The sequence below is a fragment of the Sander lucioperca genome, chromosome 1 (assembly GCF_008315115.2).
Source record: "Sander lucioperca isolate FBNREF2018 chromosome 1, SLUC_FBN_1.2, whole genome shotgun sequence".
In the NCBI taxonomy this organism is placed as follows: domain Eukaryota; kingdom Metazoa; phylum Chordata; class Actinopteri; order Perciformes; family Percidae; genus Sander; species Sander lucioperca.
Window position 1 is genome coordinate 20131177 of NC_050173.1, and position 13083 is coordinate 20144259.

Here is a 13083-nt window from a genome sequence, read left to right on the forward strand (position 1 = left end):
AAATAACACAACAGTTGTCTTGATTTAATTAGCAGATTTATTATATAATAGTGTGATTTTGAAAGTTGAAGAAATTGACTGGGTTTTTTTGCAGCTAATTTCACACAGCAAAAAGTAAAAATCCACTAAAAGTGGTACGATTATGCAAACTATCATAAATACCGTAGCCTGAGTTGAGAACCATGTAGACCACATCTCCCTTTTCCAGTTGAAGAACAAATGCATTAGACACAGTGAGATTATACACATCCTTATTGTCAAAACACGTAGTAATTATCTTGTCATTGTGATACAGTGTAATTCGTATTGTCTGTGAAGGCCGTGCCTCCCACCCATTGAATCTGATGTAGTAGTAGCCTTTGACCGGGGCTGTGAAGATACCTGCAACAGAGATGTCAGATCTGTTAATTCAGTGGGACAGTTGTGACATTTTCTTTAATCAGGCTTTATGAGTGAAATTCTTAAATTCTTTAGGCATGTTCGCCTTGCTCTTTAGCTTTTGGTTTAGTTTGCTTGCCTTGTATGGTAGACTGAAAATGAAGGATATAGTAAATAATCCTGTTGATGCGGTGCGTTCAGTGAAAAAACAAAAAGAAAAAATACTGAGAACTCTCAGATAATGTGACTTTGACATAAATAACTGAAAGAATAAATCCATAACCCATTAAAACGTAAAAAAATATATAAAAAAGACACTCGGTTAAAAAAAATAAAGTCATGTATAGCCCGGTATAACATACTTAATCTTCAGTAAATTAGCTTAATAGGCCCACATGAGCAACTCTTCCAAAGCAGCCCTAATGTACTAAGTAATAAGAAAAGAAAAAAAAAAAACTCAATGAAACGTGAGAAATTGTGCGGGACAATTTAAAAAAAAAAAAAGATCTCTGTCAACCAGACATGCAAAAGCTGCAAAATGCAATTACAAAATATAAGAAGAAAGTTGGAACAATTAATAGAAAGTCAAAGTGAAACAACAGGATTTCATTCAAGACCAATATAATAATTAAAATAAAATCAGTGTGTAGGTGAGAGAGGTGAGTACCTGTAGTTGGGTTGTAGGCCTGGCCGATATTGGTGAAGACTTTAATGAACTTAAGTGTAATATCAGTATTGAAGGGTCCAACTTCTCCCGCATCAGTAAGACCAACTGAGAACGCTACCTTTGGACGCTCTGTGTGAATGTAAAAGATATCTATAAAATATTTTCTTTATACACATGACAACATAATATGACAATTTGACGTTTGATAGTTATGATTTATGCAACTAACCTGCATTCTCTCTCTTGAGTTCCTCCACCTCATTTTCACTGGAGCTCATTCTGGCCTCCAATACTGTGAACACATTTAACATTTTTCTTGTAAAATTACAGATGACAAAAAGAATTATGATCATCAGTTTCCCCTTTTTTTGTCGATTAATTTTTTAATCTTACCTGTGTTCTTATTTTCACTTGCTGTTACTCTGGCTAGAAGATCTGCAATAGAGGGCAAAATAAATAAAAAGCAAGTTAATACTTGATCAACAGCCAGATGCTAAATAGATAGAGAATATCCAACTGAGGATACAACTTTTGAACCACAAAACTGGAGCTTTAGATAATCTTTTCACTAAAAGGTTAATTATAAATCTTACTTTAATGTAAATCTCAATATAATCTCATTGCTTGCATAGAATACACTGTGACTGTATTTACTTTTTCTTGATTTTTGTAACTTACCTGCATTCTCTCTCTTGAGTTCCTTCACCTCATTTTCACATGAGCTCATTCTGGCCTTCAATACTGTGAACACATTTAACATTTTTCTTGTAAAATAGAATTATGATCCCCATGTTTCCCCTTTTTTTGTTGATTACTTTTTTAATCTTACCTGTGTTCTTAGAGGGCAAAATAAATAAAAAGCAAGTTAATACTTATCAACAGCCAGATGCTAAAAAGATAGAGAATATCCAACTGAGGATATGAACCACAAAACTGGAGCTTTAGATAATCTTTTCACCTAAAGGTTAATTATAAATCTTACTTTAGTGTAAATCTCAATATAATCTCATTGCTAGCACTGTGACTGTATTTACTTTTTCTTGATTTTTGTAACTTACCTGCATTCTCTCTCTTGAGTCACTGGAGCTCATTCTGGCCTCCAAAACTGCGAAGCGATTTTAACGTTACTATTGAAATAGGTTTAACATGTCTGCATTCTGGCTTTCACTGACTGTCAGTCTGGCCTGAATGATATATTGAAGCAATAACATACTCCTGCGATTTTTTGTTTTGTAATATAAAAACACTTACATGAGTCTATGCAGCACTGACATTAGTCAGTGTGGTTTATAATGTGTGTGTCACCTGTATTCTCTTGCTCCAGCTTCTCTATCTTACTCTTGCTGTTCCTGAGCTCCACCATTTGTTCGATGGCCATGTCTCTCAGCTCCTTCAGCTCAGCCCAGATCTCAGGGCTGATGTTGGTCTGGCTGCTGCTCTGATCATGGGTTGCTTTGGCATCCTGTATCTCAAACTGAACCTCTTTCTTCCTGTTTTCCTCCTCTGTCTCAGTGATATGGTTCCCTGTCTCCCCTCCACTCTCCCCCTGAGCCCACGTCCCGTGCAGACAGAGCAGCAACGCCAGAAAAACTGTAGCACCCCTCATTCTGAAATATCACCTGTTTGGACAGCAAGAGGCAGTCTGACACGTATCGCTTAATTCCCGTCTTTTTAAATGCGAAAAACAGGTCTCTGAAGAGGCGTATGAGAATCAAACAGGTGTCTTTGATAACAAATTTAAAAATACCTCCAAACATCCTTCAAACCTAAACTCATTTGAATTATGTTATTTACAGAACATTTCTAATGGATTTTTTCAACATAACATTAATGAGTAAACTGCAGTGTTCAATCTTTTTCCAAATGTGTGTCGGTTGATTTTCCAGACTTGGATTCAACTAAGTTATCCTTATTAAAAGCCAGTTAAGTCCAGAACTAATGTGTCTGGGAAACCTTCTCTACATGTTTACCAGGTTTACATGGTGGTGTATGGTGATGATGGGTTCTCGCAGACAAGAGAACTACAGGTCCCAGGATGTACTCTGTTCAGGAGGAACTCTAAAGATACCTTTATATTCAGGTAAAATCCAAATACCTCCAAATTTTACCTACAACAAGACAAAAGACAATGTGTTATTTTTTTTAGTTTGCATAAACTTTTTAGTTTGCATAAACGTATAGTTTGCACAATACAATCATACTGTACTGATGTATTCTCGGTCTCTGACGCCACAGTGCAGCAGACAGCCTGGGCCCAGTGTGGGGGGTTCACATCTGGCACGACAACTCTGGACCCTCCCCGAACTGGTACCTTAAACAAGTGGAGGTATCTGAGGTAAGATCCACCTATTAAGTGTTTGTGAATGTGTTATGTCTTCTGTGCGTGGACTTTTAATTTGACCATCAAGATGTTGGTTTGTTTTTGTCTACTTTTAATACAGGTGAGCAGAGGGCATGTGGAGCGACGTGCTTGGCTCTTTGTTGCTCGGTGCTGGTTGGCTGTGAACAAAGGTGATGGCCGGGTGGAGAAAATGCTGCGAGTTTGCACTAAGGAAATAGGCTTTGCTAAGGTAGAGCGCTCACGTACACATATGAACACTTGAATAAAAAAATTAAAAAAAAACATCTTTTAATCTCTTCTCCCATGTGACCCTGGGTCTCCGCCTGTATGCTTGCAGATGTTGTGTCTCAAGCTATCTGACTACGTGGCCGACCACCACGTCTGGTTGTCTGTGTACAGCTGCCCCTGCCCTAACTCGTTCACACGCACTCAAAGACTTGGCGTGAGCCTGTTGCTACTGCTGGGATACGCATGTGTCAACACAGTAATCATATCACAAATGAATAATCCGGTAGGTTAATAAAACCTTCAATGTTTGAGATTCAGGGTACAAGAGTTCCAAAACATTACCCATAATGCTGTTGTTCCTTATCCCTTGTTTGCAGTCGCCATTGGATTTGGGCATTATAGATGTATCAGCTGTTTCTGTGACAACAGGAGTATTAAGTGTGGTGGCAGCATTGCCAGCAGCAGCAATTATATCCTTCCTGTTCCGACTGCGTGAGGTCAGGCTGACGGGGTCAGGAGTCCAACACACGAAAGGCAGAAAGACTGAAAAGGACTTTTTTGAAGGTGAGGTTTGTACTTAAATAGAGGGAGATTAAAGCTAGGGTGCAGGACTTTTACATGGACATAATCGTTTGTTACATTCAAGTCCTTGCCAAACAATCTGGCCAAACAAATGGGTTCACGCAATGCTGATTAGGCTATCACCGCCAGAGAAAGCTCTCTGTATTTCTCAGTATGCAGGAGTTGTGGTGTCGGTGGCAACATTCCCACACTGGTGCACCGATAGGATGCCGATACAGCTTATTTCTACTCAGAACGAGTAGTTTATTAACTTTGTTACATGAGCAGTACACAAAGTGCTGTCAACCAACCTTACTCACTCACTAACAGTTCTTCACAGGAGTGACCACATCGCGGGGTTAGTATGAATCCCACTGCTTTTCTAAAGCACGTCGACAGTGTTTGTGTAATTACTTTCACTGCCAGAGGGGGGAGACAGACGTTTTGCACCCCACCTTTAAGTTCAACACAGAATATCTTCTATAAGTTTGCTAACAGTTTGACAAATTACTAGTGGGCTATTCGATTGTTTTAATCAGAATTTTGCATTTTTCTTCTTGTCTGCTCACCTCCCTTTCTATTTCTCCTTATTTCATTGTTGTTTTGTCTCCTCACAGATGCCCCTTCAGTGAATGGCAGTATATTTGAGCACCATCTCTCTTGGAACAGTCTCCAGCAGTGGGCACAGGAAGCCTGGAGGAAGAAATACCAGGTTACACTCGCTCTTTCTCAATATCATAGTTGTTCCCACAACATTTATCATCCCTATCTGACTGTTCTTCTTGTGTTTGTAGGGCACAGACCTGCTGTCAGTGTCCTCTACGATTCTGGAAAATAAAAACACAGATAAAGAACATGATGTGATCATAAGAAAGGAGGAAGCTCTAGCAGTTGAGAACAACATGGGACCAACGCTTGAAAAGGTGTTGCTGATTACTGAGGGGAACAGTGTTAATCAAGCACCTCAGGGAAAAGAGTTTGATCTTATAAGTGAAAGCAGCCGGTTTCATGGAACCCAGAGTGCTCTTTTGTCCGGTACGAGGGATGGAGGTCAAGCTATTCAGAAGGAGAAAGATCTTCAAGGAAAGTGTTCTTTTGACTGCAGCTTTGAGGAAGACGGCCATCACCAGGCTGCTGGTCACAGCATTTATTATCTCATCGCCATGCTGAAAGGGAGAGGATTCAGACCAGTGTCTCTGTGGTGTCACTATCTGGCCTGGTCGTTGTGTCTGCTGTTGTCTGTCTCCTGTCTGCTGCTTTCTGTAGTGCTGGGAATGAGGTAGTAGACATGTGATGGCATTAAATGGATAATTGTGAATTCTGGTGTGGATTATGCTTTATTTATTTTTAACACTGACTTTTGGAAACATATCTTGTGTTATATCTGTATCTCACAGTCAAAACTATGTATATGTGTGTGTTTTCATGTGTCAGTTTCAGCAGCAGCATGGCTCTGTTATGGATACACTCTCTTTTTTTCTCCCTGATGTTTTGCATCTTCCTCATCCAGCCAGCCGTGGTAAACTAATACCAGCCTTTTGTAAACTATGTTACAATAAATAAACATATATTTCATAATCCTGAATGACATTTACCTAGAAAATGAATGCAATTTACTCTTAAGTACACTTACTACAACAACGCTTTGCACTGTACATAAAAAAGCATGTTATTTTTCTTTTCCAGATAATTACAATGGCAGTGACTGTCTCCTTTTGGTACAGGAAAAGATCAGACTTTCATACTTTCTTCAGTATAAGAGAGTTTGAGATAGAGACTTCAAAACTGCAGAGCCGCCATGGTGCTAAGCCGACAGAAGAGCAGTTTGGGACATCTGTCTATCCCCAGGAAAGATGCTCATACCTTGAAAAGGTGATAGCCCAACTCTATTATATTTTATCGTGTTCTCACCTATATTTTTCTGTTAAAACATAGTCAATTATCTCTGATTGACAGCTGCTTGGAGCTCGTCAGCGAGCCCGATACCTCCGTTTTGTGCGGCCGCCGACACAAGCAGAGCTGAGGAAAACCCGCAGAAAGAAAAGAAGAGAGACACTTATCCATAACACTCTCAGGTGTGTGTGTGTGTGTGTGTGTGTGTGTGTGTGTGTGTGTGTGTGTGTGTGTGTGTGTGTGTGTGTGCCTACTTTAAAGCTGTATAAGGAATTATATCCTCTTTTCATCCAGGGATTTGTCTGTCTGTGGCTCCATGCTCATCCTGATGCTGTGTATAAATCATGGCAGCTCATTCACTGATCATTACCACCTCAATAAAGCTGTCAGAAAACAGTTTATAAGGTATTGTGTGCATACACATCTCTCTCTTTGTCCCTATTGCTCTTTGACACACTCCAAAATATTTTTTTTTCTTTCAACAGGGGTCATGATAATGCATTTATGTCTATACAAAAGCATGAGCACTGGTGGAAGTGGGCACAGACCAGTCTTCTTAATGTACTGTACAAGAATTCATCAGCCGCAACTGAGGTAAGCTACAAAAGCTCTGCAGTGATTCATCACTCCATGAAACATTCTAAAATACAGTGAAAAGGATTCATCCATCCAATGTCATTCAGTGAAATATGAAAAGAATTTACCATGGCAATGTATGAAAGTCTCTATGACTTACTCAAAAAAAATGTCCTTGTGAAGGAAATATCTGATTTTATATTTCATCATTATGAAACCAAACGTTTTCACAGCACTCTCACATTTTGATTGGAGAGCCAATCCTGTGGAAGACAGAGGTGTCCAGCTCATTGCAGGGCCAGGTAAGTAACAAAATGAGACATGCATTCACATGCAATATTCCACCACCTGTTTAGACTAAATTCACTAATTTCATTACAAACATGTGCCATCATTTATTCAGTTACTGGGAAAATAATTATGATGATTTTTTTTAAATGTTAGATTGACAAAAATGTGCTTGAAGAGGAAACAATTCTGATTTTGCACACAATGAAAACATATATTGGTAGTGTTTTTTCATAATAACTAAAGTTTGTAATATTTTAATATTCTCTGTGTTGTGAAATAACAGCAAAACAACCACATATTTCGCAAATGATCCAGTGTACTACTTTGATTTTAATCAAAGCAAATAATCGATCACATGGTATTCTCACTCAAGACATCAGTAGACTGCTGTGTTTTGCTCTAACTCCCCCTGTAGAGAGCGCTGTTTGACATACATGGGCCCAGGCCACATATATTGTAGTAGTCCAGTGATGCATTTGAGTATCTGTCAAGGTTCAGAATTTATTACATTGACAGATGAATTCATTATTGTTGTATTGTTTATAAAAGCTACCATTGTGTCACAGTTACTTCAAGTGTTACCTTGATGTATGCTTTTGTTCTGACTTGTGTGTATTCTGACTGTCTGTGCACTGTGTTTGACTGCTCAGGTCTCTAGTGGGACTCTTGTGCCAGAATGTCTTCGCTTGTTCATGTCTGGCTGCAAAACATCCACTCACCCACAATCTAAAGACTTAGTTCCTATTGCAACGCCTCCAAGGACATGTGGTCACCTAGGCTGCTACTTTGGACCAAGTGCCACACTTGGCTTGGGCCACATGAAGTGAGAACATATAGTGGAAATGCTCGTTATTTGAGTTTTTCCAAATGTGATCTTTGCTGAAATGATTTCCTGCGGTATCAACTCTAATGTCTGTAATATTGTCACCGATCATCGTTCAGTTGTGCGCTGCTCTTCTGCAGGTCTGGCGCAGCGTCCAAACTAAAGCTCCTGCATGCAGGTGGCTGGCTGGGCAGACAGACGGTGGCCATCCACTTCACCTTGTTCAGCCCTGCACCCAACCTGTTCACCAGTGTGACCATGCTCGCTGAGCAGAGCCCCACCGGTGTCCTGCTGCCCTCTGCCAAAGTCCAGTCAGTTAGGGTGTATCACACTCCTACTGTAAGGGACTATGTTGTCATGTTGTGCCAGGTAAAAACTACATTACCTTTTATCTGTAAAAACAATTAGACTTCAACACCATCATAAAGCTACTCAACAGCTGAAGAAGCAAAATCTACAGACAATGATTTACTAAACGAAATACTAATGATTGAGTTGATTTTTAAAAGGAAAAACAAATTGGACTTAATCACACTCAAAATGTACTAACACTGTACATTTTGTACATGCAACATCTCATGAGATTATTTGTTAGTTTTTGTCAGAAGCCCTAATGTTACTTAGTTTTCTCTTTCTCCCCTTCAGCTCCTCTTCCTTCTTTTGTCTCTGCTTCAACTCTGGGGTCAAGTGTACGCTATAGGGCAGCAAGGGCTGACAGGATACTTGATGACACCCTGCAACTGGCTGGAAGTGAGTCTATCACATATACAGAAACACACACACACACACACACACACACACACACACACACACACACACAGGCAAACATATTAAAGTGGCCATATTATGCTCATTTTCAGGTTCATAATTGTATTTTGAGGTTGTACCAGAATAGGTTTACATGGTTTCATTTTCAAAAAACACTTTATTTTTGTTGTACTGCACATTGCTGCAGCTCCTTTTTTCACCCTGTGTTCAGGTCTCTGTTTTAGCTACAGAGTGAGACCTCTCACTGCTGTAACATCTTTGTTGGCAGTCACACATGCACAGTAGCTAGGTAAGATCACATCATCTAGCTAGCTGTTTGTTTCTACAACTTCAGTAGTACAAGGCAGAATTAGCCGGGAGACTTCTTCTAAACGAGGGCACGCTTCCAACTTTGCATGGAATACCTGCAGTATAGGGACATGTAAGTAGTACTTTTGTAGATTATGGTGAACTAGTGTATGTTGTAGCAGTGTTTTGCCATTCAGAACGAGCTAGCATGCTAGCGCTAGCATGCTACGGTTAGCCACCGTGTTTCGGCTAGTGACGTAAAAAGCCCTGCCGATTTTGAACAGCTCACCCGGAGACTGAAGGCAGAACACATTTAGAAACCCGTATCTCACTCAAAACAGCATGGATGTTTTTTTTTCCAAGTTTGTATGCGTGTGGAAGCACCAGAGACACAAAATAACACCCCAAATCGCAGAAAAAGTGATTTTTTTCATAATATGGGCACTTTAATACCAACATAATTCAAAAAAGAGTAAAAGACTTGCATGCACTCAGCTTGAAGATACATTAGACACATGGAAACAGGCACAGGCCCGCACACGCACTCGGCCACACACCAATGCAAACAAGATCACAAGGCCCTCGCTGAAAGGTTATAGTAACCTGTAGCTCTTAAACTAACATACCTGTGAAGTTTGGAGGTCAAAACACACAGCATGGTTTTAACTGCAGAGAATCATGAAATGTACCTGATAATGTTGTTACTGTTGTAGAAATATACCTTACTTCCTCTCTCTCTCTCTCTCTTTGCGTTTTGCAGGTAATTTTGCTGACGGTATCTTTAATGTACTATGTTTATTACACTTATCACTCCATTATTATCGTGGAGGTTGCGCAGCAGCTGCAGAGACACAACTACAGAGGACATGTCGATGTCAGCCTCCTGGCTACCTGGGAACAAGTGAGAGAAAGAAAGAGACAGGAACACAAATATTTAATGTTAAGAACTGTCTGTCCTGCTTAAGTTTGTTACAGTACCCTCCCTTGGTAAATGAAAGAGCCTCAGCTTTAAGGAGATAATTATGAGTACTTAACATAATTAAAATGTTATATTTAATACAACATTGTAGGCAAATATTAAAGGGAAGTCCAACTTTAAGGTTGAGAAGTCCTAGGGGTCATGGTAAGGGTTTTAAAGATGACAGCAATGATTAAAAGGGATTAAGATGTCTTTTGTGTCTGCAGTGTGTTCGTACTCTGCGTGGCGTTACGCTCTTCCTTCTCACCATGAAGGGTGTGACTGTGTTGAGGGTGAACAGGACCTTGGCCACCTCTGCTGCACTCATCACCCGATCACTCTCCCGCCTTTTCTGGCCAACGGTAAACACATTGTGTAGCCAGCAGTTAGGAATGGTCTTCATTCCAAGCACTACCTGTTGAAATATTATTTTAAACAGTATTTCCACAGGTGGCTCACAGGCATAGGTCCCAGTTTACAAATGATGTATGATTATATCATCAGAAATAGTGCTGTTTGTAGGGAAATAATAAATAATAACCATCAATGTGGTACGACACATGTTTTGGCTTTAGGTGTGCTACAGTGTGAGATTGTTCCTGTGGCAATGATAACATAATGGTACATGTTGTCTCTGCCAGATTGTCATTAGCCATATTAATATACTACATTCCTGTCCAGTTGGAGGACTTGGAAAATGACTGGAAATGATATAGTCAATTTTTGAGCATCTCATTAATGCAGTTTTTTTCTGGGGATGAAGTGTCCTACCTACACATGAAATGCTGATATTATTATTCTAGATTCTCACCCTCTTAAAGCAGCTGTCAAAGACCTGTTTATATGAGTATTTCCCACTAAAATGTCAGGATATTATTATTCTAAAGTGGGCATTTAGTAAGAAACAAAAAGCAAGCAGAAATATATAAAAATGATCTCCTCATACTGTCCTAGGTTTCAGGTCTTATCCTGATGGTGGCGCTGTCCTGCGTGGGGAATCTCCTGTTCACACAAAGCTCCTGGGCCTTCAGCTCACCGTCTCGCTCCCTTCAGACCCTGCTCTGTCACTGCTGGGGTCTCAAGGCCGCGAGGGGCCTCCTCTTCTCTGGGCGGGATTTTCTTTTCCGTGGAGTTCTCTATCTGTCCTCTGTGGTGTGGACAGCAGTGGTACATATATACTTTTTCTTTCTTTGTAAGAGTTATGACTGAAAATGTGTGATTGGCTGATTTATGCATACATTAAGTCTTCGCACAACTTATTTTCAGTGGAGGAAACAATGTGTCAGAGTTGTGTTTGAACAGCCATCTTTGTTTCTTGTAGGTGATAGGTGTGGTGTCCTCATTGGTCAGAAGTGCCAAAAGATCTCAAAGCTGGAGGAATGTCTTCACCGTAGCAGAATTAGCCGGCTACATCAGACGGAGGATCTCTGAGTTTACTGGGCAGCATAGACGAGCATGGATTGAAAATCACGAGCAAGGGAGGGTAAGGGAAACGCTGCTCAGTCCAAAAAATCAGCAATGTCAAAATACATTTAACAGACGATTCAAGTTTCTGTGTATCATTTTAAATATATATCATTGTCGGGCGCCTGGGAAGCTCACCTGGTAGAGCAGGCGCCCCTATATAGAGGTTTACTCCTCGACGCAGTGGCCGTGGGTTCGACTCCGCCCTGCGGCCCTTTGCAGCATGTCATTCTCCCTCTCTCTTCCCTTTCATGTCTTCAGCTGTCCTTTATATATAATGGCCAAAAATAATCTTAAAAAAATATATAGATATATGTACGTATATCATTGTTAAATAACCTTGGTGTGACCATCTGACTATGGTGAGGATTATTATCCCGTTGTCTGTTATCATATAGTTCCTCAAATGTTACACATCATACCACCTAATTCTATTTGTACTTATGCCTTCTGGTTTTTCAGACTTATTACTTTGAGGAGTTTGAAAGCTTAGTAGATGAACTATTGTTCAGACTTAACACCCTCTCAAACAGTCTGCACCACACTCTGACCCCAAATGCCCATCGCTACAGGGAGGACAGTCCTGTCATCTCACCCATGATACAGGAGCCCTCCAACATGGACACACAGGTGAGCCCGATACATGCATACACCCATACCTATTTCTCACATACAATACATTATTTGAAAAAGGTGTATTGTGGAAAGCCGATGCTGTTTGAACACTGTGATTCTGTTACAGGATTTGGTAAGAACACAAATGACAGAAGAGACAAAGGTGAAAGATTACACAGATGTCAGTGGCCACGAAGAAACCCTTCCTGCATCTCACCTGCTCGGGTAATGACATTTATCGAGAGTCTAATTAGGCTATAAGCCATAATTAAGCAAAAATGTAAATATCCTAAATTACAAAATTATAATAATTTCCTCATTTTTGTGCATACCACTCACTGCATTACCAGGTCCAAGCTTGAACTGGAGACACTGCAGTTCCTGAAGCAGAGAGGCCAAAGCGGTGACCATTCCCCCTCAGACACTGTAGTGGCATCGGATAAATTGCAACAACCTGGAACAACAGCTGAAAAAAAAACAAAAGATCGAGAGCTCCAGATTTATTTAAAGGCACAGGACTCCCTACCCCTCCCAGAGTCGGCATCACTCATCAGGGTTTGGACGGAAGATGTTCTGGACAAGCAAGTTGACCAATGGACTAAAACAAATGACAGTTGCTGCTTAAGTAAAACACAGGCCACACATATAGAGGTGGTGGTGGAAGTTCTGATCCATGAGAAGCCTGGGAGTGTAGAGCCGGATGAACAATAGGGTCCTTATGGAGAGAACAGTTGTGTCTGCATGGGACACTGCAAGCATTTCAAAAATCTGCAAAGTCTGTATTTTCTATTCTATTAAGATATACTGTATTTTAATGTGCCCAGCATCTTAGTTCATCTTCTTTTTTGCAAATAATATTACCGGGATCACATAACCATTTGAAATAAGTTTTCCAAGAGTTTTTGATACTTAGTATTTGCATTGTTGCTCAGTATACTTCATGGCTTTGTAGTTTAGTAATGAGCATTTTATTAATGGTTTACCAAACTCAAATAAACCTTTGCAATGTTTAAATATCAAATTTTTTTTGGTTGCAAGGTGGGGGTAAAAAGTCATTCATAAAGTGATTATTCTACCTTTTACAATAGGGAATCAAATCTGCAGTTAGGCATATTAATTAGCTATCAATACATGTCTTTTGGTTAGATGCTCTGCATTGACCATCCTGATTCACTAAGAGCTGACATAAGACATGGGGTCTATCACAAAACAAGGTTTTTAAATCAAATTTG

The 13083-nt window shown here is 40.0% G+C and overlaps 2 protein-coding genes across 4 annotated transcripts in view; one reads left to right on the top strand and one right to left on the bottom strand.

Moving 5' to 3' along the window:
* Positions 1-12955, top strand: part of LOC116037911 (polycystic kidney disease 1 like 1) — a 39006-nt gene extending 26051 nt beyond the window's left edge. Inside the window, exons 34-56 of the mRNA XM_031282012.2 lie at positions 3019-3125; positions 3281-3380; positions 3487-3615; positions 3724-3897; positions 3992-4178; positions 4793-4887; positions 4970-5454; positions 5610-5694; positions 5862-6047; positions 6132-6250; positions 6363-6473; positions 6554-6662; positions 6878-6946; positions 7586-7758; positions 7899-8127; positions 8404-8508; positions 9575-9715; positions 10000-10134; positions 10727-10939; positions 11094-11255; positions 11699-11866; positions 11979-12076; positions 12202-12955. Coding sequence (XP_031137872.1) covers positions 3019-3125; positions 3281-3380; positions 3487-3615; positions 3724-3897; positions 3992-4178; positions 4793-4887; positions 4970-5454; positions 5610-5694; positions 5862-6047; positions 6132-6250; positions 6363-6473; positions 6554-6662; positions 6878-6946; positions 7586-7758; positions 7899-8127; positions 8404-8508; positions 9575-9715; positions 10000-10134; positions 10727-10939; positions 11094-11255; positions 11699-11866; positions 11979-12076; positions 12202-12562 — 3741 coding nt within the window. The 3' untranslated portion in view covers positions 12563-12955. The remainder of the gene's footprint in view (positions 1-3018; positions 3126-3280; positions 3381-3486; positions 3616-3723; positions 3898-3991; positions 4179-4792; positions 4888-4969; positions 5455-5609; positions 5695-5861; positions 6048-6131; positions 6251-6362; positions 6474-6553; positions 6663-6877; positions 6947-7585; positions 7759-7898; positions 8128-8403; positions 8509-9574; positions 9716-9999; positions 10135-10726; positions 10940-11093; positions 11256-11698; positions 11867-11978; positions 12077-12201) is intronic.
* On the bottom strand, positions 26-2673 carry LOC116038006 (complement C1q-like protein 2). 3 transcript variants are annotated; one of them, XM_031282193.1, is made up of 6 exons: positions 2351-2673; positions 1724-1786; positions 1439-1480; positions 1275-1337; positions 1046-1174; positions 26-381 (listed from the first exon to the last, which is right to left on the bottom strand). In XM_031282193.1, the coding sequence occupies exons 1-6, from the start codon at positions 2649-2651 to the stop codon at positions 101-103; spliced, it is 879 nt and encodes a 292-aa protein (XP_031138053.1). In that variant the 5' UTR covers positions 2652-2673; the 3' UTR covers positions 26-100. The 3 variants fall into 3 exon arrangements, with proteins under 3 accessions (XP_031138053.1, XP_031138054.1, XP_031138055.1); XM_031282194.1 differs by lacking the exon at positions 1439-1480; XM_031282195.1 differs by lacking the exons at positions 1439-1480; positions 1724-1786.
* Positions 12956-13083: the final 128 nt, after the last annotated feature.